At 39.2% G+C, this 25,829-nt stretch overlaps 1 protein-coding gene and 1 long non-coding RNA gene across 4 annotated transcripts in view; one reads left to right on the forward strand and one right to left on the reverse strand.

Annotated features, from left to right (window-relative positions):
* Positions 1-1,842: 1,842 nt before the first annotated feature.
* Positions 1,843-25,829, reverse strand: part of LOC111599899 (diacylglycerol kinase 1) — a 52,286-nt gene continuing 28,299 nt past the window's right edge. Inside the window, exons 5-21 of the mRNA XM_023315722.2 lie at positions 24,534-24,732; positions 24,134-24,337; positions 23,525-23,710; positions 18,824-18,949; positions 18,605-18,729; positions 15,222-15,330; positions 14,775-14,906; positions 14,111-14,322; positions 11,822-11,953; positions 11,394-11,586; positions 11,165-11,251; positions 10,889-11,103; positions 9,201-10,172; positions 2,848-3,003; positions 2,536-2,764; positions 2,298-2,479; positions 1,843-2,238 (exon numbers count right to left, since the gene is read on the reverse strand). Coding sequence (XP_023171490.2) covers positions 2,149-2,238; positions 2,298-2,479; positions 2,536-2,764; positions 2,848-3,003; positions 9,201-10,172; positions 10,889-11,103; positions 11,165-11,251; positions 11,394-11,586; positions 11,822-11,953; positions 14,111-14,322; positions 14,775-14,906; positions 15,222-15,330; positions 18,605-18,729; positions 18,824-18,949; positions 23,525-23,710; positions 24,134-24,337; positions 24,534-24,732 — 3,549 coding nt within the window. The 3' untranslated portion in view covers positions 1,843-2,148. The remainder of the gene's footprint in view (positions 2,239-2,297; positions 2,480-2,535; positions 2,765-2,847; positions 3,004-9,200; positions 10,173-10,888; positions 11,104-11,164; positions 11,252-11,393; positions 11,587-11,821; positions 11,954-14,110; positions 14,323-14,774; positions 14,907-15,221; positions 15,331-18,604; positions 18,730-18,823; positions 18,950-23,524; positions 23,711-24,133; positions 24,338-24,533; positions 24,733-25,829) is intronic.
* LOC111599900 lies at positions 11,873-15,140 on the forward strand. 3 transcript variants are annotated; one of them, XR_002751466.2, is made up of 4 exons: positions 11,873-11,997; positions 12,378-12,532; positions 14,041-14,132; positions 15,072-15,140. It is a non-coding gene; the product is annotated as an uncharacterized LOC111599900 (long non-coding RNA). The 3 variants fall into 3 exon arrangements; XR_003944214.1 differs by having other exon boundaries at positions 14,101-14,132; XR_002751467.2 differs by lacking the exon at positions 15,072-15,140 and adding an exon at positions 14,490-14,536.

The raw sequence follows: 25,829 nt of genomic DNA on the forward strand, positions 1-25,829 counted from the left end.
CTGAGTGTGGACACGGTACATCTACAAGACCTATTGGAGGCGTTAGGCACGCATCATAGAGTCGCCAGAAGTTTAGATTTCCTAGGGTCTATACTGAAGGTTGTGGCGGGTACACCTGATGCCAGGGATTTAGAGCAGACTAGATTTACTGAAAGGCAGCTAGTAAATGCCAACAATAGACAGATAGAAATAAACACTAGAGTTCAAGACCAGCTTAACCAGTTGACATTCACTGTCAATAAGATTCTCAAGATAGCCAAAAACTCACAAGTTGACACTAGCCATTTATTCGAGACACTATTGTCTAGAAATAGAATGCTGGTAATGGAGTTGCAAAATTTAATGCTTGCTATTACTCTTGCAAAGGCTAACATTGTTAGCCCAAACATTTTGGACCACTCAGATTTGAAATCAATTTGGCTAGAGGAACCCACCAACACTCCCATAGGAGATCTTATGTCCGTTGCGTCCGTAAAAGTCCTTCAATCCATTAACACTATACATTTTATAATTAAATTCCCAAAGATTAAACAAGCTTGCAGAAAAATTACGATTTATCCTGTCATTCACAAGAATTTCATATTGCGATTGCCTGACAACGTCATAGCCGAATGCGATGGAAAAACCCACACACTGCAGAGTTGCACCGCTTCACCTGGAGCCACCTTTTGTCGTCTGGCATTAGAGAGTTCATGTGCCAAAGAGCTCCATGCAGGTGGCACGGCACACTGTGAAATCCAGCCGAGCAACCTGGAAATAATCACCCACGTAGATGATGGAATCATCATTCTTAACGACGGGTCCGCAAGGATCCAGGTGGATAACGGCACTGAAATCCAAGTACACGGCACGCATCTCATTACGTTCGGGGACCGAGTCGCGATCAACGGGACTCTGTTTTACAACCACAACAACGTACGCAATAGAGTCCCGGGCATTGCCAACTCTCCCTTGCTGAACATCACTGCCAGCCAAGATGTCCTCAGCCTCCCTTATCTTCATCGTTTAAATGAACGTAATTTGGAGGAGATACAGCAATTCAAGAAAGACGCCGGAACTGATCAAGCTTATCGTGTGGCATTCATCATTGGAGGTATATGCTGTGCTTTAATCTGCATTGGCCTCACCCTTTGGCGGTTCATCGACGCAAGGAAGTCTGCGAAGCAATTACGAGAAGTCGTCGCCGGAATTGGGTCGGCCGAGGGCGGCCTTACACTTGAAGGGGGAGTAGTTAACACATAACATTTAATATAGGGTATTTCATAAGTTTATAACCAACCCTCGCTATCGCGTGTTTCGTAAGTTAAGAAACAGCCCTCGCAATTGCGACACTGCATACTTTGTATCAGCGCGCTATAACTGCAATGGTCAGCGGCGGTAACCAGATACTTTTGTTTACTGCAAGAGTTTCCGTTATTGCCTAAGATTGCTGAGTCGGCTTGCCGACCATGACATTGTGGTGTGATGCGAGTTTTGGCTTAGCTTAAGTGAAATATTCTATGTAGCTAAAAATCAGTTTTGCATTGAAGTTTGAAGAATAAACCCGCACTACTCCGGCACACCGCCGTAATCAAATTGTTATATTTCTGATCATTGCTGAGCCACAAGGCCAGTTAATAGAAAAGGGGGTGAAGTCAAACCCTCCAACATAATCATCATAAGAAGATTATAATTACCCGATCAACGCTGGACCTGCCACCGACGCCTAGCTCATAGCTGGACCAGCAACTTATTGATTAAGACTATAAATACCCGATCAACGCTGGACCTGCCACCGACGCCTAGTTCATCGCTGGACCAGCAACATATTAATTTATATATATATCTAACTGTACTATCTGGAATGCATGTGACTCTTTTGTAGCATTTCTCATTCACAATATTAAATTTTGCTATTAAAAAATGTATGTGTGTAAAGCTCTACCAACTCACTCGATACGAAACGATTCGAGAATTTCGCTAAAAAAAAATTTTAGAACATCGCCTATGGGCTATATAATATCTTTGGGACTTTTAAGGCTAAGGTAAATTATGGACGGTGATGCTTCTGGTAACAATGCGAAAATCATTGTCTTCTAGCTCATCGGCTGACTCCGACGCCAACTGTCTGCGTTGGCCAATAAAGTCGGTCGATGCGCTGCGCCTGAATCAGCTGCACAACATATTGAAAAACCCACGGCCTTTCTCGGAGCGCGGCGCCATTAGCATCGGCACTTGATTCTTGTGAGTTACCTTTATCTGAAAGACATATATATACGTATAAATATTTCAATTTATTATTATTTTGCTCTACTCACAGTGCACGGCATTTGCATCCAGGGTTCGCCATCGATTTGCATGGGAAATGTTTTTTTGGTCTTTATAATCACCTCGCTGCACTGAGCCAAGCGACGGCCCGAGGCACGTAAGCCTGTGCGCACCTGACCCATGTGCAGGCAATTCTCCAAGCCAATCACCTCTATTAGACGATCACCAAAATCTGCAATAGAAACTGCATTTAAGTGTCTGTCCATCTGGCTGCTACCACTCACATACCCTGTATAGCCACAGACAGATCCACGGAGTTGAAGCTGGTGGCTGAGAATTCCTTATCGCTCGACTTCAGTTTTTTGCTCTTGCCAAAGGGTCCGGCACTCTTGCGTATGCGCTTCTGCGATAGATGTTCGCCCCACAAATTGGAACCACCATGCGTATAGGGTATATTCAGCAAAGCTACACCCTGTAAGTGCGGTCCATTGGCCAAGTCCAAGGCAACGCCATCGCACTATTGATTATATAAGAGAAGTTAGTTGATCGTAGATTTTATATTTTATGATATATATTTTGTTTATATTTAGATTTTCTTACCACAATTTCGATGTGCTCATGCAAATTCTTGCAGGAGGCAGCAAAAGTCTCGGATGTTGCGTATTCGAAATACCAAAGTTTATTCTTCATGCGGCTATTGAATTTATGCGGATTTTTCTCGCGCTCCAAATGGAACTTCACACAAATTGCGGCGTCCTGCAATGGAAATGGCAAAATCAGCAAAGCAAAGCAAATCAGAAATTGCATTTGCAGCTTTCCTAAAGGTGATATGCAGCAACATATACAGAGACAGAGATATACTGTTGAACGTGCTTCAAAAGTTATTGCCAACTGCATTTGACTACCAGTTTAATTGCCTCGCCTCGTCTAGTGATAGGAGCAATCATTACGCATACGCAGCGTAGGCCACAGCTCGATTATATGCAACACATTCAGGCAGTGCATGTAAGCTAGCTGGCAGAATTTTAATTTTTGCATATTCGGCTAGCGACGCAACACTTGTCAGAGCAGGAGCAGAAGGAGGCGGAGTAGTTGCAGGAGTAGAGCTGGCCAAATATGCAAAAAAGAAGAACCAACGGCAGACGAAGGAGGTGAAAGGTGTGTCAGGAGGGCAACAGGTGGTGGAGTGGGAGAACGATTGGGAATACGGGACGAAAAACAGCAGGAGACCTCAAAGAAAGCCCAGGAGGATTACAAAAATGAAGAGGAAGAGCAGCAGGCGGCGAAAGCCAGAGAAGGAGCAACTGCTTGTGGCCCAGGGCTTTGATTGCGCATACGACACGTTGCACATTTTGTAGGCGCATTTATTATGCACGTCACAGCGCCCACACACCACACAGTACTCAAAAACAACCCACACAGCAGAAATACACAGAGCACACACGCTTTACACTCGCACCTGGCTGGGTGGTAGAAGTGAAGCAGCTTTGGCATTTACGTTTTGTGGCTGTTGCTCTTACAAAGCAGAATAAGATTAATTACACGGCTCCAAAGCCAAAATTGAATTATCCAGCTGCAAGCTGTATGTGTGAGAGTGTATGTGTGTGTGGGGCAGGTGAAAAACTTTTTAATTAGCCCGAGCATCGCTGAGCTTCAGTTTAACTAAATTTACGACTAATATGTTGAGAACCGCTTTTAGCCTTGAGAAACTGTTTCGACTGGACGCGCACAAAACGTTGGCCATCAAATTTTGTCAAACAAATTGACAAATTGACAAATTGTCACCTAAAGGTCGTAAAGCCGGGACCTGATAAAGTCGTAAAAATTGTGAGCCGCACACAAAATATATGAAACGCGCAGCTAAGGCTCGCGGATCTGTTTTTGGCATCGCAAAAGAGCAGTGCACACACACACACACTTACATATATGTATATATGTGTTTACCCCTTTCCCCGAACTTCTGGGCCTTCTTCTTCTTATTTCATCATGTAATGCAGAAAGTTCGCGCTTAACGTCAATTGTTGACGTTAAACCAAAGCGTCAGTGTGAAATACTTTTCCATGCCGCATTACTCATACTCCACGCAGACACTCAACCTTTAAGCTGCTGCTGCCACTTGAGCATATCATACACACACACACACACACACTTGTATATATATGACAAGTTGCTGGGGAGTCCTCAAGATGCACACACACACGCATACACGAGTGCTAAATGGAAGCCAAAGGCAGTCATGGGTCAGGGAGGCTGTGCGAAATGAAGCCGACAAGTGAAATCCCAGCGGCAACAACACGCACAATGACAACAATAACAACAATACTAACAACAACAATTGCAACAACAGCAACAAACAATAAGCCACAACAACAGTCACAAACGACGCTCATGTACAGCAAGATACCCTGTAAGTTTTTGATTCACATTTCTTTAAGCTTGCCATGGAGTTTCCTAAGCGTATTTACGCTTGCTCAGTCTTTGAAGCTACTGCCGAAAAATGGCTCTAACTGGGTTAGTTTTTGTCCGGTTTTCGAAAGATTTACCATTTTCTGTAACTCTAAGATGATTGATTTCTGAGGTAGCTGCATTTGATATAAGATTTGGAAATCTATATATTACAATACTTCGATTTGGTTAGCATTCAGATAAGTACAGATGGATCCAAGTTTCCTGTGCGTTTCTTGATAGTTTGCATCTCATAGTACTCTCCCATCTTATATATCTATTATATGAGATATAAAAGATGGGAAGTGGACTATGTTCCTCACTATAAATATTATTATATAGATACATAGTTCATGTTCATATTTATCAGAGTCTTTTTGCTCTGTAGGCATATCCTTTGGGCATTTGTTTGCTTTCAAGGGGTATTTGTAACAACAAAATCGTCGACAGTTTGCTGTAGACGCCTACAGTTTAAACAGACGCACATCAGGTCATAAATAAACTAGAACACACACTCAGAGGGACATACAACACAGCAACACCCAACCGCCCAACCACCCAACCTCCCACACACACTCACACATGTAATAAGAAACAGAGACAGAAATTTGATGGCATCTTTTTGTAGTCTTTTTATATATTTTTTTGGTTGGGATTTGTTGTGGATCTTAATCGCATGGCTGGCAATTGTCTGTGTGCTGTGTGCTCGCTGCGTATTAGGCTGATATTTAGTTACGTTTGAGGGCAACGACAACGACAACAGCTGGGCCATAGTGGGTTCGAGTGAGGGGGTGCCAGAGAGTGCAAAATGTTTGCACAAAAAGGATTTCAACTTTAGCCGCACTTGACAAATGGTGCAGCATTACAAAGTACACAGGCACGCACACATCCATATCTATGTATAGATATGTGAGTGCAAATATAGGAAACATAAATGTTCTATTTGGGAAGTGCCTGACTGCTGTATACCTGACTTCTGTGCAGAGCTGGCAAACTAATTCAGCGAACTCAAATGTTTATGACTGTGGCGGCGCTACGGAGAGAGCGTCCATAAAATGAAGTACTCGATATTTGCGTATACTTAAGGGGATACATAAAATGTTGTGGCTCTGACTTTTAAAGCGTGCAAACTACTCCTTATATGCATCTACTCATACTCGCTGACACTCTTATACGTGGACACACAGCAAATATAGCTAGATCGAATAGCGTATTGCACTGACGCACTCTTATACTGTCCTATGAGTATAAATGACATTTACTCCTGCCATCTTATATTCGAAGACTGTTAAAGTCTTCAGCTCTAATAACTTTTTGCTCTTATACTGTTATACACTGACGCCGACAGGCGGATAGAGCATGGCGTTCAAGGCAGTTGATCCTATGCTATGGCTCTTTAGCACTTATACTCTTATAATATGCTGCCACAGAGCTATCTGCACTAAAACGAGTCAACCCAGCTTGGACATCTGCATTGGGTGTAACCAGTAAACACTATCGCAGGACCTTTAACTGCTGCTGCTTTTCGTTGGTCCCATGTGGGCGTGTTTTCATTCTGATTAGACGCAGGACACGAGTCAAGTTTGCGCCTTGCTGATTTGTACAACATATCCGTTTCAGAAGTTGCCATTTCTTCGCTTTTTCGGCTTTCGTTTGTCGCTCCACGCATTCTGGGTGACTTTCGTATCTGAATGACCTGCCAGGCTGCCTGTAAATTTGCCACTTAACCTTTCTTTATGGCCGCATTAAATCTTCGCCAGCTACTTAGTCGTGTGCGTTTTTTCTTTCCAGCCCTGGCCGGGCTCAGGACCTTCTGCATTTTGTGTTAAATTATTCAAAAGATCCTTTAGACAAACAAAAAAAATACACACTAAAATAAAACTTTGGCCATCTGATTCACATGCTTGAATTTATTGCCCGATTGGGTTTCTTTCAGTCAAATCGTCCCCGGGGCGCAATGTGTGTCCGTGTTTCCCAGGACTCGTTTAAGCAACTCGTTTTCGTTCGTTGGCAAATAGTAATTAGAGAGCAAGGCAAGCGCCTCCCGTTGCCTGCTGCTCATTAATTTAAATAGTGCATAGTTCGCATATCCCGTTGATGTCCCTTAACTGTCGTCCATTACAATTTGGGGACATTTAGACATTAGGAAAGTGGACATTGGGCTATTAGACTGAAGTGCTGACGACACAGCCAAATAGTGTGGGGAGGTCTATCGGCAGTATGGGAAGTATATCTGTGAGATATACTATCTAGTCGGTATATCAGACACCTCAGAAGCACTTGAATAGATTTTAATTGTTAAGCTCGAGTTTATAGAAGGTTTTACTAAGGTTTAATCTAATCATCCATTGCATCTGTCAATCAAGAGGTTCATTTATTAATTCTGAGATTATTTCTCTTCTGTCAGATATGCAGATTAGCTTTCGTTAGCCTTGTCTATTCGTTACAGATTGTGTGAAAGACAACAATATGTCATACTTTATATAGACTTCTGGCTTGACGAGCCGAACTCTTAGCCTCTAGGGTCGAAGTCGGCGCAAGGAAGAAGGATTATACTTGTATACTAATAATTGCTTAACAAAGAGTCGGCTATATATGTTTATCAGCTGTGCATCAAGTCTATACTCAGACTTGCGTGCCTCGTGCTAGTTCCATTCCTAGATTTCAATTTGCACTGATCCCAAATCAGTTTTCAATCAGCTGCCAGTTCACTGTCTGGTATTTCGAGCTCGACACTTAACCTTATCAACCCATGCCCAATTATGTGGCCTATTGATTGAAGTCTATTTGCATTCCACTGCCCTTTGAGCCCCGATGTTCGCGCTCGCTAATGATTGCGCTGTTTGAGCTCTATCGATGCATTTATGATGCAAATGAGCTCCCGACTGTTGTTGATTGAATGCCAGCTATTTGTGACTGTGTTTGACTGTGTTTGACTGTGTGGTGTGTGTGTAGTTTGTGGGTGTGGCTGCAATCAACTTTAGTCAATTGGGGCATGTTGCACGTTGCACGTTGCACGTTGCACGTTACATGTTGCCTGTATTTGTGCAACACTTTGGCAATTTGCGGCAAACGTGAAATATGGAAATTTTCGCCCATTGTTTTTTTGTTCTGTTCGGATACCCTGTACACATAGCAAGTGAAGAAGTATATGCTCTACTGAATTGTGAACATAGCACAATGATCTGAGCAAGATCTGCAGTCCTCTTAGACTTAGTTTCAAGATACCCTGTATACATTGTAAATTTGCATTTTTGAATCAGGATGATCTATTCATGTTCATCGATAAATATCGATATTTGTTGGTAATTTAGCTGCTGTATTTCAGACATCATCAACCCAGGCTATCTGTTAGCAAACTCGACTGCATCACTCCCATTATGTAAAGCATGTTTAAGTGCTCAACTTTCTATTTTCACCTTAAGCCCTGGCCATGCTGGATTTTTTGGCTGGAATTGTTGATTATTCGCTGAAGCGAGAGTTCACTGTATGCGCTTATCTATTTCCCCAACGCTTTTGTTTGACTTTCATTTCATTTTCTGCAGCTCTCTCTGGCGGCTTACAAGTTTATGGCGAAATTTGCATTAGAAAGCGAGGAGCTGCACTTTTTCAGCTTTCACAACTTTTCATTTCGCGTGCATTTGCCAAGTTCCGTTAGCTGAAAGGGGCGGAAATGTGCGCCACGTTTGTACGTTGCTTTCGTTTACAAATCACAAATGCTGAATAAATGATTAAGCAAATGAATATATAGCCATATGAAATATTGAATAGAATGAGCAGAGCTCTGCACTCCTCTATTGACTTAAAGCCAAATTAAGCCGAAAGACATTTGCAACGAATATTGTGGCTCTCTGTTTAAGCTGCTTTAGCAATTTAAGCTGTATTAAGTGAACATTTTGACATATATAGAACATCTCAAATATTCATAATATCTGCATATTTATTTCAGAAATCTATATACCAAATTTGGTTTGTGTAGTTATTCGAAATATCAATATTTATCGATAATTCCAATCTCGATATCTAACTTGTGTTACCATCAATCAGAAAACATATGACTTCGAAAATCCTAATCCTAATTGTTTCTAAAATCCTTGTCTTTAATTATATCTCCTCATAGCTGCTTTGGAATATGCGCCTTAAGTCAGCATGACCAATAAGAGTGAACTTTAATCAAGTTCTTTAAATTCAAAAATTTTATTTGTATAGGAACAGAAAGAGAGAGAGAGAGGCACTATAGGGATATACATATATATATAGATGCATATATATTTATTAAGATTATCAGATTTAATTGAAGCTGTCTTCATTCATGCTTGTCACGCACTCCCAGATAGGGCACATGTTGCTGTGGCTTGCATGGTTGCTATCGTGTTCTGGTCTGCTCTGCTTTGCTCTTACTGGAAACAGTTTAAAGCAGCAGAAACACAAATTGCAACTGATTCAACAAGAAAACAACAGTCGAGACAAGTAAACAGGAAGTAGGGGATAATTTTTAGTTTACTTACCACGCCAACGGAAAAATAATTGTTGATAATGTTATAGGGCACTGTGCAGTCCTTGTCCGATTGAACTTTGATGGGCTTTTGCGGAATGTTGCTGCTGCTGCTGCTGCCAGTTGCTGCTGTGGGTGTTGTTGCTGTAGCTCCTATAGGTATTGCTGAGGGTGTTGTTGGTGTCGTTGCTGTGAGGGCTGCTTTAGTTGGAGTTGTTGCAGCGGGACTTGCTGGTGTAGCTGCTGCTGCTGCTGTTGAGAATGTTTTTGGTGTATTGGGTGTTTGTGGCGTGCTATCCACTTGACGTTGTCTGCTCTGCTGCTCGTTGTTATAGCTGCTGGTGTCGGACAAGTCTAATGACAATGTAATTTGCCGCTTAGCAATGCTCTGCTGTTGACTATTATGATCATCGCTTTGATTATGCTCAAATGCTGCAGCGGTTGCATGTTCTGTAGCTGCTGCTGCTGCGGCTGCTTCCGCTGCCAACTTCTGCTGTTGCTTGTGCTGCAGCAGCAACGTCTCTAGAGATTGCTTTTCCGTTGCATCAGCTCTGCTTGCTGCCAGCATTTGTGGCTGATTGCTGTTGCTGCCACTGGAGTTGCTGCCGCTGCCACTTGAGTTGCTGCTGCTGTTGCTCTTGTTGCTCATTGTGGCAGTTAATGTTTTTTTTTGAACTCGTCTCGTTTCGAATGTGGACATTGAAATGCTCTTCGTGGTTGTGCAGCCACTTACAACAACATTCCCACTTCGTACCACCTCCACCTGCCGCTCCTCCTCCTCCTCCTCCGCCTCTTTCGTTCTTGTTGTTGTTGTTGTTGCCATCATAATCGGTTTGCCCATCGACATGTTGTCGTTGCCACTGCTGCTGCTGTTGCTGATGAAGTTTTGCCGCTGGATTTCCTCGAAACGTTCGATCACCGATTTGTCGACCACAACGCTCTGCGACAATTCAATCACCTTCTGCATGTTTGAGTGCAAAGTTACCTGTCAAACAGACCAAAGCAGAGAGAGCGAGAGAGATAGACACAGTTAGAGACATATACTATGTGTGGCAACATTCAAAATTAGTTTGTGTAATCGTTTTTTTTTTTGTGTTTCCGACTCGATTTCTCTGCCTTTGCTTACCACTCTGAACCACATTCAATCTGCAAAACTGCAAAAACTTTGCTAGATAATTGGATTTTTCTTTTTAATTTACTTTCGCAAACTCTTGGCAAGAGTTTGCACCTACAACAGTTCAAATGTTCATTTTGAAGTTATTCACGACTTTATCGGATCATCGTATCGATACATCGACTTGACAACATTTAGATAACGTGTTCCGTTTATTGAATATCGAAGTTTTATTTACTAGTTCAATTTGGCAAATTGCTGCTCATGAATCTATCGATACATACATACGATAGTTAATTTGAATCAATTGTTCTTTTTTGACTTGTTCTTATATGTATGTATGTATGTATCAGCTATCGTTGATAGTTAAGCACGACTTATACTGTATACATACGATAGTTAATTTGAATCAATTGTTCTTTTTACTTGTTCAGCAATAGTTCATAGTTAAGCACGACTTACACTGTCTATCCTTAACGATGAATGTTTACCAACAGCAAATTAGTTTAATTGAAGTAGCTTAGTCAAAGGAGCCGTTTATTCGAACAAATTTTCAAGTCAACTTAAACGATCAAATGTAAATTTACCTTGGGACGCAATTCCTCCACGGTGAGTGGTGTGTTGGTTACCTCGATGCTCCAGCGATCCAGGCTAACGGTCGAGGCGCGCTTTATCTTCTCCATTAGCTTGGGTATATTCTCACCCTCATAGCCGCCGCCCCAGCGTAGACAGCGTGCCAAATCATTGCCCGTTCCAAGTGGAATTACCCCAATGGCAGGCTGTGTGGCCAGCTCGATGGAATCTGTTTGAGTGACATCGCTGTCATTTACTGCTATTAGCTCGCTTTTACGGCTGCTGCTTACCCATTGCCTCGAGCACCCAGCCAACGGTGCCGTCGCCGCCGCAGCAAATGACTTTAAAATTGGGCAGGTCCTTGAACAGCGTAAGTCCTGTCGAAGAATAGACAGTTAAGTCGATACTTGTTCACGCTATCCTGTCCCTAGCTACCCCAGCGGACAGAAGGATAGACGGACATACAACAAGACAGATATTGCATAACACACAGTTTAGCATTGCGAATGCGTGACGTACCTTCCTTGGGCCCACCTTTCGACAGATCGTACACCTGTCTAGGATTGAGCATATACTGGAATTTGCGTAAAATGCGATCGCCCTGGCGTCCTCCACTCTTGGGATTCACAAAAACCAGTAGCGGGCAGCTCAATTCATCCGGCGGCGTAATTTGAAAGTGCGTTGCCTGCTGATGATGATGCATATGTGATTTCTACTCAAGTTTTACAGGTTTTGGAGTTACGAGTGGGTTTAATTTTGCAGGAATTGTAAAATATGTGTATACATACGATACACATATATATTTATTTAGATGTGATAGCAAAGTAAATATACAAAGTACAGTAAGCAAGAAGAGCACGAATTCAATGTGGATTAGTAAGAGTTTGCCAATTGTTGGGATTCAGTTGGAATTGATTTTGGTTAGATTGCAAATGGAGTCAACTCACTTTATGCGCCTGGTTAACTGAACGTTGACGATCCAGGACAGCGGGACATATTGCAGTAGGCGGCACAATTAGCTCCGCATATTCGCCCAAAGTGCATTCCTTTTTCACAGACGAAGCGCAGCGATTGTGCAGCTGGAACGAGAGAGAGAAAGACCGTGAGAGAGAGTGAGACAAAGGTAAAGTTTTTAAAATTCTATTCAATTAGCCAACAAGATGCAAAGTAGACCCCAAAAATCTGAATCATAAAAACTGAAAAAGTGAAAAACTGAATTTTTAGCGCGCGCCTTAAATTCAATTAATGCCTCACTTCTGGCCTGGCCTGGCCTAGCCCGGCCCGGACGACAGGGCGTATACGTATTTATTTGACGAGCTCTTGGCACGCTTACTTAAGCGCTCATTTCGCTTTAATGAATTCGATTAAAAACTTTGTTAGCGCACGCCACCCACCTCGAAAAATGTTGTTAATTTACGCCTAAATGGAAATTAAGCACGCCTCAATTTAGCTATATTTATAAATATATGTATTTATGTAATGCAAGCTACTTATTTTCTTCAGTGTATTGCAACTACGTGCAGCTATAATCGCGTGTGGCAGCGACGTGTGAAATTTCAAGCACCTTTAATGCCTGGCAAAATGCAAATGTAATGACAGTGAGAAAACTCGAGGGATGCTCGACGGGACGTTACCCTGGAATCCCATGCTAAGCATAAGTAAATATTCATATGTATTTATACTCTTAGGCTGTTCTATTCTTATATTCTATTACTCTTATACTCATAGGGTGACTGACAGGGTAGGTAGTTAATATTCTTATACTCTTATACTCATATGATGACCGGTGACAAGATAGATTGTGTCGGATGTTGATTCTAATATTCCTATACTCTTTTACTCATACTCTTTTATACTCTAATACTCTATCTCTCTTATGCTTTTATAGTGACTGAATATGATCGATTCAACTGTTGTATATGTACTTTGTTGTACTTCAAGGGTAACCAATCCACCCAGTTGATGCATTTTCGAAGCAGTCTAGGGTATAATTACTCATATGCTTATCGCACAGAGTTATGGCAACATCTACGTCGAAGTTCTTGTGGCTTGTTTTGTGGCTGTGCCTCGAGACCTCAACTATTGACTATTGCAGCAACGTTTCAGCTTTTGAAACATTCAGGGAAACTTTCGTTGCTTTGGTAACATTGGTGTTGCTGCTGCTGCTGTTGTTGCTGTTGCTGTTGCTGTTGTCTGTTCTAGTTGCTGACTACAGATAACGAAGTCGGTATTATCTTGCGACAAGCTGCACGGTCTGTCACAGGCAACGCGCCAGACAAAGTTGTTGCAAGCGGTTGGCTGTGCCACAGGCATGCTGTGGCATGCAGCAGCAGCATAATTTCTTTGAGACGTGACAATTCGCACACCGAAAATAAAAAACGAACTAAAGGCAGCCAACCAAGTGCAAGACACAAGTGTACGTCTGTTGGCCTTGCTCCTGCCTCCTGCTTCCTGTCTCTGCGTCTCTCTGCGTGTAGTTAAAATCAGTGGAGCTTAACAAGTTTTTTGCTTGAATCAAAACAAATAGGAGCCAGCGGCCAAAGCAACTGAGCAGACTTCGCTCTCTGTTGATCAAAATAATTGAAATTCTACATATTGAACAAATTCCACAAGCTTGAGCAACATTGGAATGTCTTCCTCGCAGTGTCTCAGTGCCTCACTTTGTCAGTCTCTCAGTTGGCAACTGTCTTGTTAACTAAATGCTTTGAAGTATAAGGGAAAAATGCCTTCAGCATTTCTCGCCCAACCCTCAACCCCCAACACCCAACCCCCCTACCTTCGCCAACAATGACAACAATTTTATTTTTATTTGCAATTTGCAAACAGTTTTCAAATGTAAAATTGAACAACGATTGGCTTCAACTACAACGAAAGTTGGCTAAAAAGTTAATGTCATTTATATTGAAACTCAACTTGAAACTGAATTTGAAATTGAAACTAAAAATTAACGAGGGTTGTTCAAGAAATTGAAATAGGATTAAATCGAAGACGAAACATACATTAAAAGTGAAATTTAAAATTGAATTAAAATTTCAATTTAGACAAATTAAATTTAAATATAATTTTTAAGACTACACATGCATACCTTTCTTACACTCTTTAATTAAGGTAAAATAAGTTAGAATACCTAAAAAAATTTATTTAAATAAATTATTTATTTAAACAGATTTCCTTGGTCCTAACTACCTGCAGCAATAGCTTAAGCTTGTTTCAACTCCCAATTTAGATACACTCACCATCATGTGGCACCAGCGACAGGTGAGTCCCGTTATGCCGTGATAGGCCTTGATACGTTTACGGCACTTGGAGCAGCGACCATAGCAATTGCCCTCGACCCAATGATGCAGCAGATCTCCGCCACATTTGGGCTTCTTCGACTTCACATAGGTCGTGATGCACGAGGCAGGCGCATGTTGCACGCAACGCTCATGTACCGTGTATTTGCAGACTAAACAGATATGGAGATATGGTAGGTTTATAGATAGATATATATATGTTAGCTGAGATTAACTAAAAAGAAAAAGGAAAACTCAATGAAACTTGAACTAAATTATTCTTAGAAAATTTAATTTTATTTTATTTTAAAAATATTGAAAGTAATTAATATATACACAGGGATATATATTACTGAGATAGAGTGAGAAAAACTAAACGAGGGCGGCTTAATAATTTGAGAAAGAAAATGATATAATATATGTATATATATATAAATATATGTATGATATATATATTATATATAAATGTTTTTCGAGTTTTTGAAATCACTCTCTTAATATTTGAAATCTTTTGTAAATGTAATTTTCGCTAATTTAAAGAGACATTAGACATTTAGGTTATATAGTGTGTCTATTATATAGAGTATACATCACATATATATGTAAATATATCTCTGATACTTACGAACACAGCAGAGTCCCTTTTTGCCAAGGCCGACCAACATATTTAGGCAGAGATTGCAATATGCTGGCTTGCTAAAGTGCTTCAGGCGCCACACATGAATGCCATCCTCTTTGAGTGTAGTGCTGTCGACACCTGGAAAGTGGAGGTGGGCGTATTAGGGCAGGTGTGTTAAGTGAGTAGCTTGATATATGGCGTTGGATGCAGGCTGGGGCTTCGCACAGTTTTGCATACGTGCAGCAAAAGGCAAAAAAGTGCCACGTTTACTATTTTCACATTTTTGTTCTACTCTTTTTGCAGAACTTCTGTGTACCTGCTGCAAATGACTTGATTATTGAGACAGCCACGGCAGACAGGTGAGGCAGCGAGGCGATAAATGCATTGAAAGCTTCACAGCTACTTGGCTCCGACGCTCACACACAAACACACTCAACTCACACTCACACTCACCTAGCAGGACGAGCAGCGGTATGGTTGTCATGCCGCCACGTTGCCATTCATCCAAGGACACTGTGCCATCGGCATCATAGTCAATTTCAACCATCATCTCTTGCAGTATCTGTAAAAGCAAAAAAAAATAAAAATATGAACAAAACGTGTAAAAATGGGCTCGAGGTGGAATTTTCGTTGTCGTATGACATCCTGATTGACATTCAGCGGTAGAGTAAGGCAGATAAAGGTAATTTTACTTTGCGACTTTCGGCTTTTAGCTTTGACTGCAAGGGGGACCGCGTAATTCGACCAAAATGTATACAGGTAACCTTATTACGATTGTCTGACACAGAAAAAGCCAATTTTACTCTATTCTTTCATTGGTTTCTTTCAGCACGTATATAAAATGCTTAAGTCAATCATTGAGCAATGCGGCGTATGCGCAATATCTCTATAATAGACTTGAAAGCGAAGCCTGTGGAGCATCGAAAGTGAGCATAGTTTGCTTTTGCCTATTAATAATCGAGCTTTAGTAGATAACTGCTTTTTGCATAAGGAGTACTCTGCGTATACTCAACATGGATGTTATGAGTGAATGCTTTTCGAATGTGAGTATAAGCAGCAGGCGTTGTCGCAAGGTAATTAATTGCTTTTGCTAATAGCTCCTGAAGATGGTCCAATCTAAGCAAAAGCCACCTCAAATTGTGCATTTAAGCCACTTAAAGTGCGTTTGCATTCGGATTTGCTAAGCATATAACAGTGAGTGCAATTTTTCTCTACGTAAAATTTAATTTTTTATACCTATTTTAAACTCTAATCGAATGGAAATAAGTAAAACAAGGTCTTGCATTATTTACTAAAAAAGTAAAAAAAATATTGCATACTTTTTAGGGCAACGTTATGCATTTTGCAGAGTTTTACAATTTTCAGGACACAACATCTTTAGCTAGATCATCTGATCTTGCGGTTTTTTAAATAAATATAATATCAAGCACCCCTTGGAGTTTCCTATATGAGAATTTCAAATTTTACTCTAACTAAACGGAATTATTGAAAATCCTGAATATTCTTACTTAGACTCCTTTAGAAAATAAAAATTTGAATACTCGCGAGCAGCCTTAAGAACTCGGAAAATGCATGTCATTTTGCTGGAAAACGGCTTTAACTTGGCCATATTCTTCCCAAATGTTTTAATGAGGGTTGAAATGGTGGGGACCCACCAGATCCCAATGCACTTTGGTTGCCTTGGCTATAAGTTGCTTCAATCCTTGTGCAGAATTGACGGACATGGGATAAAGCCATCATGATGTTTGAAGATCGCAAGTAATAGTTCCTTCAATTTCCATCAAAAGATTAGAAGCTCATCAAGGTACTACAAACGTAACCACATTCCACTGTTCTGTTTAGGAATATGGCTGAGCTGCAGTTCGTTGTCTATAAAGGACTACGACTGGCTTTAAGGCTGCTCAAATCGGATTTACTATTCGAATCGCTTATCATGCAGCATTTTAAGTGTATTTCCTGTAGCTTTTCATTCCGTATTGGCATTTTCTTTTAAATCTTATAGTTGGATTTGCTGTGGCTTCAGTTCAAAGGGAACATTTCCAGGAATCAACAGCAGAAATATTCAATATCCGGTGCCATTTGTAATGCGATGTCCTGTTTGCTTTTTGCCTTTGTCTGTGCCTTTGCCTTTTTGCTGGTAGCACGAACGTACCAAACTTTGATAGACTTGAACCGCAAGTTGTTTATGTTTGGAAAATTCATTATACTAGAATTTATGCGGCATCCTTTTTTGAGGCTCTCAAACTCGGTTTTATTATGCCGGAAATGAATTTCAGAATTATGCAATTCATTAAGTGTTTTGATTATTTCTGTTTCAACTATGCCCCAGTTGCCGTGGCAAACGAAACTCTTTTTATACCCATGCATAGTGGCTACACAGGATGTATTGTTTATGTGCTGGAAGATAGCCATATTCAGCCATATTTGGAAGGCTGTCTGTCTGTCTGTTCGTAGCTCGCTATCTATATATCTGAACTGTTTATTCTTCAATATCTACTTGAGTGTCTCTTATTAAATATATTGATAAAATCAGTACTGCACACCATTTAGGGTATCTCCAAGCCGGTCATTCCCGACTAGATTAATTTGACTTGTTATATATTCCCTTTTTCAAGCCCGCAAAGAATTTTGATTAAAATATTTTTTGTGTATCTGCTTAGAATTTAAAGTATGCGGCGCCTTCTAGCTGTGTTCTGTGGCCTGCGTTCAGTGTCATAAAGCTATCATGAGACTGGAAATGGGAAGTGCGCACAAGCTCAACCTAAAACCCACTCGGCAGCTCGGCGTAGTCTTGCCTTGGCTTTAACACAGTTAGATTCGTTCAACTGCCGCCCACTCGTCCAGCGCTGCGTTCTCGTTTCAGCATAACCCGAGGGTATTTTGTTAATTGAGTTTTGTGACGCTTTGACTTTATTTGTGGTCGCCAGCAACAACATTTCTTCCTTGTCCCCATTTCTGTTTTTTCTGTTTTGCTCAGTTCATCGACAATTTGTTTGATTACTTAAAGCTATTTCTGTTTCCTACTAAACCTGATTGAAGAGAGGCATTTAAGGGGTTTAGTAGTTATTTTAAGGTCGGGTACATGTGCTTTCCCTCTTTTATGGATTCGTGTTAACTTAACTGACTGTAAGCCTTTCCCAAAGAAACCTTGTGTTAGACATGTAAGCACTGCTAAGAAAGCAAGTGAAGGTATCTAATAGTCGACTACTTGTTGTTCTTGTTCCGCTATAACTTGTGTGATTACTTTGTATAACATGTTTGGCATTTTATGTGTCTATCTCTAACTAAGCTTGATATAAAAAGATTAGATATGAAGAGATAAGACTTCATTAAACCAATTGGTGTAGATATCTAGAGTCGAGTATTGATTGTAATTTGTTAGCAGTTTTCAAAGGAACCGGTGCAGGTATCTAGTAGTCGACTAGATCTTGAGTTTCCTTTACTTTTCCTGGTTAAGCAATTACTTTCATCTTCTTTATATGTGCGTAACGCAAGCCAAACTCGTTTAGCTCTAAACTCGATTAAAGCAACTGGTGCAGGTATATAAAAACCGACTACAAATTGTGTTTTTTTGTTGCCTTGGCTTGTTGTGAAAAACTATTAAAGTTCTCAGCTTCAACTTGAATCGTAAGGCAATAAAAATAGAATTAATTTTAAGTGCTTGTAAGTAATTGAAAAAGTTTTAGTTCGCTATTCGAATCCCAGCAGCAACGATTGCTTGATTGTTGTGGACTCTGGATCCCTACGTATTTATGTGCGTAATGAGCAAGAATTTTCTCTGGCTCTGATTGCAGTGTAATGACTTTTAAGTATAAGAGGGAGGAGGAGACACTTACCGGGCGTAGCTCGCTGACATCCCAGCCAAGATATTCGGCCACGGCCATCATCTGATTAACAATGGCATCCATTTCGGCTGTGTCCAGGACTCCATTGCTGTCCGTGTCATACAGGCGGAACATGACTGCCAGAATGAATGATTGAGAGAGAGAGAGAGGGAGAGGCAGAGGGGGAAGGTCAAGTGTTGTGGCATGCCTCATAGCTTTCTCAGCACTTACATTCGAGCTTGTCCTCTGGCCGGCCAGCCTCGAGCAGTGATAAATAGCAAACGACATCCTTCAGCGGAACCTTCAGTGTCAAAGGATCGAAGTGCGAGAATTTGCGTGCCAGCAGCTTAATGTCAGCTGCAAATAATAATTAAGAGCATAACAATCAAGTTAACAACTCAATCTATACATAATTAACATGATAAATAGCTCATTAAGATTTACATAATACTAAAACAAATATTTATCTGCCAATTTGTTCCAGCTTTTAGTTAACGTATAGAATTTATACATAACAAAAAGCAAAGTTTTAATTAATTTAGTAAGTTTAATAATACATTGAAAAAAATAACCTAATAAGTTTTAATTACAAGAAAAAATTTTAATATTCCTAAAAAATTAATAAAGTTAATTTGTATATAAATTAAATATTTAAAGATTTTTTATTCATGAATTTTTAACAATTAAAAAAATGTAAGGCTATAATTTAAATAAATAAAATTTTTCCACAATTGAAATATTTTCTTTAACTATTGATAAATTTTCTGATTATGAACAAATTTCATTGTTTCAAAAATTTTTTTATAATTTGTTTATTAATATAAATAAAAATAAGCAAGCCAGAAAAAAAATATTTTAAAAATATTTATTAGTTAATTAAATAGTTTATGTAAAAATATTATAAATTTTTAAAAAAAATTTTTTGAGCTTTTGCTTTATTCATTTATCTTATATAAAATTGCAAATAAATGTATATTGAAGAATTTTAGTAATTGATTTTAATTTAATTTTTTATTATTAATTCATGAAATAATTATGTTTTATTTTCCCTTTGAGCTTTCAGTTTCAATGGGTTCAAGTAGAAGTTAGTGTATAAAGGAAGTCTTGAATGAAGGAATTTACAGAAAAGCTTTGCAGCTGCTGCAATTGCATTTGTCATTGAGTGAGTGGCAGTCGGTTGTCGCTTATTAGTGTTGTTGTTGTTGGGCATCATTGCAGGATAAACAGGATATCGTTGCAGTTGCCATTGACAGCTGAGCAGAATTGAAAGTTTGCTTTTCACTTTGACACTCATTATGTTTAATGTTGATTGCCGCAATTTGAGCCAAGAGCTGTTCAACTTTGACATTTTTGCTTTTAATCAACTCGAGAGCTGGGGAAGAGAGAGGGAAAGAGCTGGAGGAGGGGCGGCAAATTGTCTCTCTCTCTATCTCTGTTCTTTTTCATTTGACAATTTTTGCAATTTAACGCCAGCTCGAAACAAACCCAATCAAAAATGTTCTAGCCAACTCTCATTAATGGCCAACCTATGAACCAAACTTTGCTCATCATAGCGACGCACATACAAACACACACACACACAGCTGTTTCGTATTTCCAGCATTAATTTGAGTTTATTTTTGAGTTTAGCTTTGTTGCTAATGACATTTATATCGATTTGCTGTGGGTCAAAAAGAAAAATCTTCTTTTCTAGCGGGAAATTAGGAGTACAATTTCACATAATTTTCTCAATTTTCTAATTACTAAACGCAATTTGAGCTCTATTAATTGGCACAAGCTAAATTCCATTTGCGTGTTTTCGGCTTACATTCAACTTATTATATTAAGTCGACCAGGCTAGAAGCTCTCGCTCACCCCCTCTCTCTCTCTCACACTTATTATGTTGGCATAAGAGCTAATTATGTTTACATTCCTATATATATATGTATTTGTTATATCGACTTGAGTTGGGCCATAAATTAAATTAGACTTTTGGCTAAAAACATGGGTTAATATTTACATATTCGATATCAATAACTGAAATGAAAGGCAGCTCAAACAGTTGCCAACTTGATGAATGCATAGCTCAACATATCCAGACATATATATAACTTTGTGTGTCTGTCTGTATATATGTCATCGCATTTTGTCCAATAAATGTAATTTGCCGAGCACACAGAGACAGCGTAACAATATCCTTGCATATATCTTCTACACTTACAAACTTCTCTGCGAAACCAGCAGAACCAAAGCAAAACTAATCCAATTAGCGCTTACAGCACCCACACACACACACACGCACACACACATATATGAGAGAAAGGAAGCCTATTTCATGTTTTACTTACTTAATATATAATGCTAATGGCAATGGCCTCCCATAAAAACCAAGTAAGAACATCGCAATCGGCTGCTATCGACTGCAGAATACTCGCTCAGCAAAAATAGAAGAAAGAAGATGGAAGATATCTATTTCCATAAGTAAGTTCGTACCTTCTTTAGTAATACCTTTTTAGCCCCGTCTCCCACAATATTTGTTCTTTGAACCTTTTTGAAGTTGCAGCAGCGAGAGCAAGTCACTTTCAACAAGAGCCAATATTCCCCTTTTGAACTGAACTGAGCGAGCATAGAATGTAGGCAGGCTCTCATTATTTGGTATTTGCCTTTTGGCCAGGACAAAAGAAGCAGCAAAAAATGCTTCACAATTGCTGCTAAAATGCGTGAAAGCAAATGCGAAACAAAAGAGACAGCAACAACAACAGGAAAAAAAGAAGGAAATACATAAAGGAAGCGAAAAAATATAAAAAGAAATAAACTAAAAAAATACGAAATGAAATTTACGTTCATTAATCATTCGAGCACATTTCAAACGGAGCGAAATGAATGAAATGAAACCCGAAATGGAAACGGGAAGAAGAACAAGGAATGCCGAAAAAATTGAGAAGCAGAAGACCAAGCAGAAGCCAGACAAATGGCTGCCTACTTTTACGCGTTCGTCTGACTGTCTTCCTACTCTTTGTCTCTTCGGCTCTCTTCCTCTCTCCCTCTCCCTCTCCTCTCCCTTTTCGTCTCTCTGTCTCTGTCTCTCGACGCTAATTTTACGCATTGGCGCTGCTCACTTGGTGAAAATGCAAAAATCTTCTAATTGGGCGTTGATTTACGACAACTTGATCTGCCAGAGTTTGTTTTTGCCTTTAAGCTACTTTGTGCTTACCTTTAATGCCCTGTAATATGTACCTGATGACATTGGGTATGCAAGTTTAGTTGAACTACTTTGTCTAAAAGGTATTTTATCAAAATATTTTCTTGATTTAAGGTTGCATTTCGGATTTTCCTTTAGTTTCTCCCGATTGTCTACCATTAATACACTATATTTCTTTCTTTAAGACACTTTATTTTGAATACCCTAAAATTTGTCTTGTCTTTTGAATGCATGACTAATAAAGTAAATTGTGTTTGAGTTGATGAAAATATATGCTACTAGATTCTAGATTTGTAAGTTTTTGATATCATTAAGTTATCTGAATACCCTTTAAGTTGTCTTATAAGTGTATATAAAACGTTGAGTGCCATTGAGCGAATATTTTACTGTAATACGTTGCAATTTGCATATTTCAGAGAGGGTATAATAGACTTAAGTCATATCATATGGGGACAACTAGTTAAAGGAGTATCTGCTACGTAGTCAATCGTCAAAATGCTAGCGTACAGTTTGTTTACTATGCCGGCATTTCCGTTTCCGCTTCCGGTTGCCTTTTGGCCCTTGATTCTGCACCCTTTCACTCTTCAGTTACGGTCTGTGCCCTTTTTTGTATAATTTATGTACTTTTGCACTCGCTGCGACTTAGCGCAGTGGATTTAGTGAATTTGGCTGCAGCTAATTAGCAAGTTTTTAGACAGAAGCAGAGAGAGATAAAGAGAGAGTGAGTGAGACGGAGAGATAGAGTTACAGGCTGTGAAGTAATTGGACAATCCAGTGTCTGGGATTAAGTAGTTGCCACCAATTGGCTGCAACCGCGTCGCATGGCATTTGCACTTTGCACTTGAGCTTCTTCTGCTCATTTATTATACGAACGCCATGCAATTTCGCATCTGAATTGGCCGTCTGTCCATCTCTATCTGTCTCTGTCTGTCTCTCTGCCTGTCTGCCTGTCGCCAAAGCAATCTGTTTTGCAAGTGACAGCCGCAAATGCTGACAGTTGCAAATGCAACTCGCAGCTGCAATTGAAATTCTCAAGATGTCGCGCATAAGTCGCATTTATATATATATGTCTACAGTGAAATCTGCCAGAGACGAACACTCAACACTTTCTATTATAAGAAAGTACAGCATATGGACATTAATGAATGCACATAGCTTATAAAAATTATATGTGAAAATGTAGCTTGCAGGCAGTAGGAAGCGTGGCAGGCCCCACAAGATATGTGTATGACTAGCTGAGGCGCTATATGTCATGTCCATCTATTCGTCTCTCCGTCTGTATAAGAATAAATATCGATAATCGATAATAATAGTCGATAAATTGATATGAGTATTAAAGCTTAGCTTGCAAGAAATACAGGATATTTCAAATATATTGTCAGACACGTACGAGTATTTCTGGAATAGTAGCTCTCTCTGTTCGATCAGCGTTTTCAGTTCGATTTCACTGTAAACGCTCTAGATTTATATGGAATTGTATAATTTGTATATACATATATACATTGCTGTATAGTAGTCTATCCGTCAGGCACGCCCACATCGTGTGGCGAGTTGGCTAATTGCAGTTGACTGCGGGCCACGCGGACGGACAATGTGCGCCTAATTGAAAGTCAAACTCGTGCTGCAACACAGCCCGAAAATGGGCTGGGCCCACAGTAATTTCCCTGTATCGAGGGGGTGTTGTAGCCCACTTTCCTTATATATTTACCCTTTTTTATACCCTGCTTCACTCGAATCTAATTAATACTCACTATCAATTTTGCAATTAACGGAATTGTTGCTCTTCTTCGACGAATTACGCGACATTTGCGAGTGGTTCGTCTGCGAGTGCGAGGGGCTCGAGTCCACGGAACGACGAGCGGCATTACTACTCTGGAATATACTCGGTCCACTGGCCAATGGGCTGGGCGTAACCGTTAACATCGGATGCACGCTGCCTGCAAAGCACACATGCGAGAAATGGAATTAAGCAGAAGAAGCGAAACACATTTATATAGCTTATATATATTCCACTTTCTAGCTTAACTTATGTTCACCCATTCCATTTCAATTAGATTTGTATTCAATTTCAATTGAATTCCGATCCTTTTTTAATTTTAAAAAAATGTAATAAACTTATTAAATTTAAATTTCAATTTAAATTTGAGTTTTAAGTTAATTTCAATACAATTCGAATTCAATCTTCATTTACTTTTAATTCCATTTTAATCAGTTTAAATTTAGTTAAATTTCAATTTAGTTTGAATTCAATTTCAGTTCAATTTTAACTCAATTTCATATTTTAATTTGAATTCTATTTCAATTCAGTTCCACTTTTCATAGGTGCACTTAAAGTGGCGTGCATATGTGGCCATACTTACCGGTCTTGCTGGGATCGTGGGTCAAATGGCCGCCAAGTGAGTGCTGTAACTTATCCGTAATGCCATGGATTTTGTCCACAAAGCTGGTGCGTGCCTGCGCCTGTGTCTGGACTTGGATCTGCGAATGGGCATGCGAGTGGCCATCCCCACCAATGCTGCATTGCGGCATCAGCTCGGCGATGCTGTTGATGTTCGGTATGGAGCCTAATTACAACAGAGACCCCAACCACGACGTTGCCCAATGAGAAATGTGTTGCAATTATTAAAGAGACAGACAGAGAGAGAGAGAGTCGAGTCGAGGGTCGTATGGCATGTGCCATTTGCCATGTCCATGGAAATGGAAATGGAAATGGATATGGATGTATGTGGATAGTGGGGCCAGAGGGGACAGTGGACTTACCCTTCGTATGGGACGTGACGGGTGCACAGGCGGCCGTGCTGCTAATGGCCGCCATTTGATTGAGCGCCTTGCCATGCAGCTGGGCCTGTGTGACATTTGGCTTAAGGAACGACACAAATAGATGCTTGGCCAGATCCAGCGGCGTCTCGCAGTCAAGGAACGCGTCCAGAAACCGACGAAACCCATCAAAGTCAATGTCCTGCAAAAGCAATTTATAGTTGACAAAAATATTTAATTATAGTTCCGAAAATTCTTTAAATGGGACTCTGAAAGAAATTCAAAAAATAACTGAGGCAAATGGATATCTGATACTCTCTAAATGTGATTAACATGTGCTATTTCAATTTAATTTAAATTCAATTTCAATTCAATTTCAATTCAATTTAAATTCAATCTCAATTCAACTTCAATTCAATTTCAATTCAATTTCAATTCAATTTCAATTCAATTTAAATTCAATCTCAATTCAATTTCAATTCAATTTCAATTCAATTTCAATTCAATTTCAATTCAGTTCAATTTCAATTCAATGTTAATTCAATTCAATTTCAATTCAATTTAAATTCAATTTCAATTCAATTTCATTTCAATTTCAATTCAATTTCAATTCAATTTCAATTCAATTTCAATTCAAGTTCAATTTCAATTCAATTTCAATTCACTTTCAATTCAATTTCAATTCAATATCAATTCAATATAAATTCAATTTCAATTCAATTCAATTCAATTTCAATTCAATATCAATTCAATATAAATTCAATTTCAATTCAATTCAATTCAATATAAATTCAATTCAATTTCAATTCAATTTCAATTAAATTTGAATTCAATCTCAATTCAATTTCAATTCAATTTCAATTCAATTTCAATTCAATTTCAATTCAATTTCAATTCAATTTCAATTCAATTTCAATTCAATTTCAATTTCAATTCAATTTCAATTCACTTTCAATTCAATTTCAATTCAATATCAATTCAATATAAATTCAATTTCAATTCAATTCAATTCAATTTCAATTCAATATCAATTCAATATAAATTCAATTTCAATTCAATTCAATTCAATATAAATTCAATTCAATTTCAATTCAATTTCAATTCAATTTAAATTCAATCTCAATTCAATTTCAATTCAATTTCAATTCAATATCAATTCAATTTCAATTCAGTTCAATTTCAATTCAATTCAATTTCAATTCAATTTCAATTCAATTTCAATTCAATTTCAATTCAATTTCAATTCAATTTCAATTCAATTTCAATTCAATTTCAATTCAATATCAATTCAATATAAAT

The sequence above is a fragment of the Drosophila hydei genome, unplaced genomic scaffold (assembly GCF_003285905.1).
Source record: "Drosophila hydei strain 15085-1641.00,03,60 unplaced genomic scaffold, DhydRS2 tig00000315-arrow-arrow-pilon, whole genome shotgun sequence".
NCBI classification, from domain to species: Eukaryota; Metazoa; Arthropoda; class Insecta; order Diptera; family Drosophilidae; genus Drosophila; species Drosophila hydei.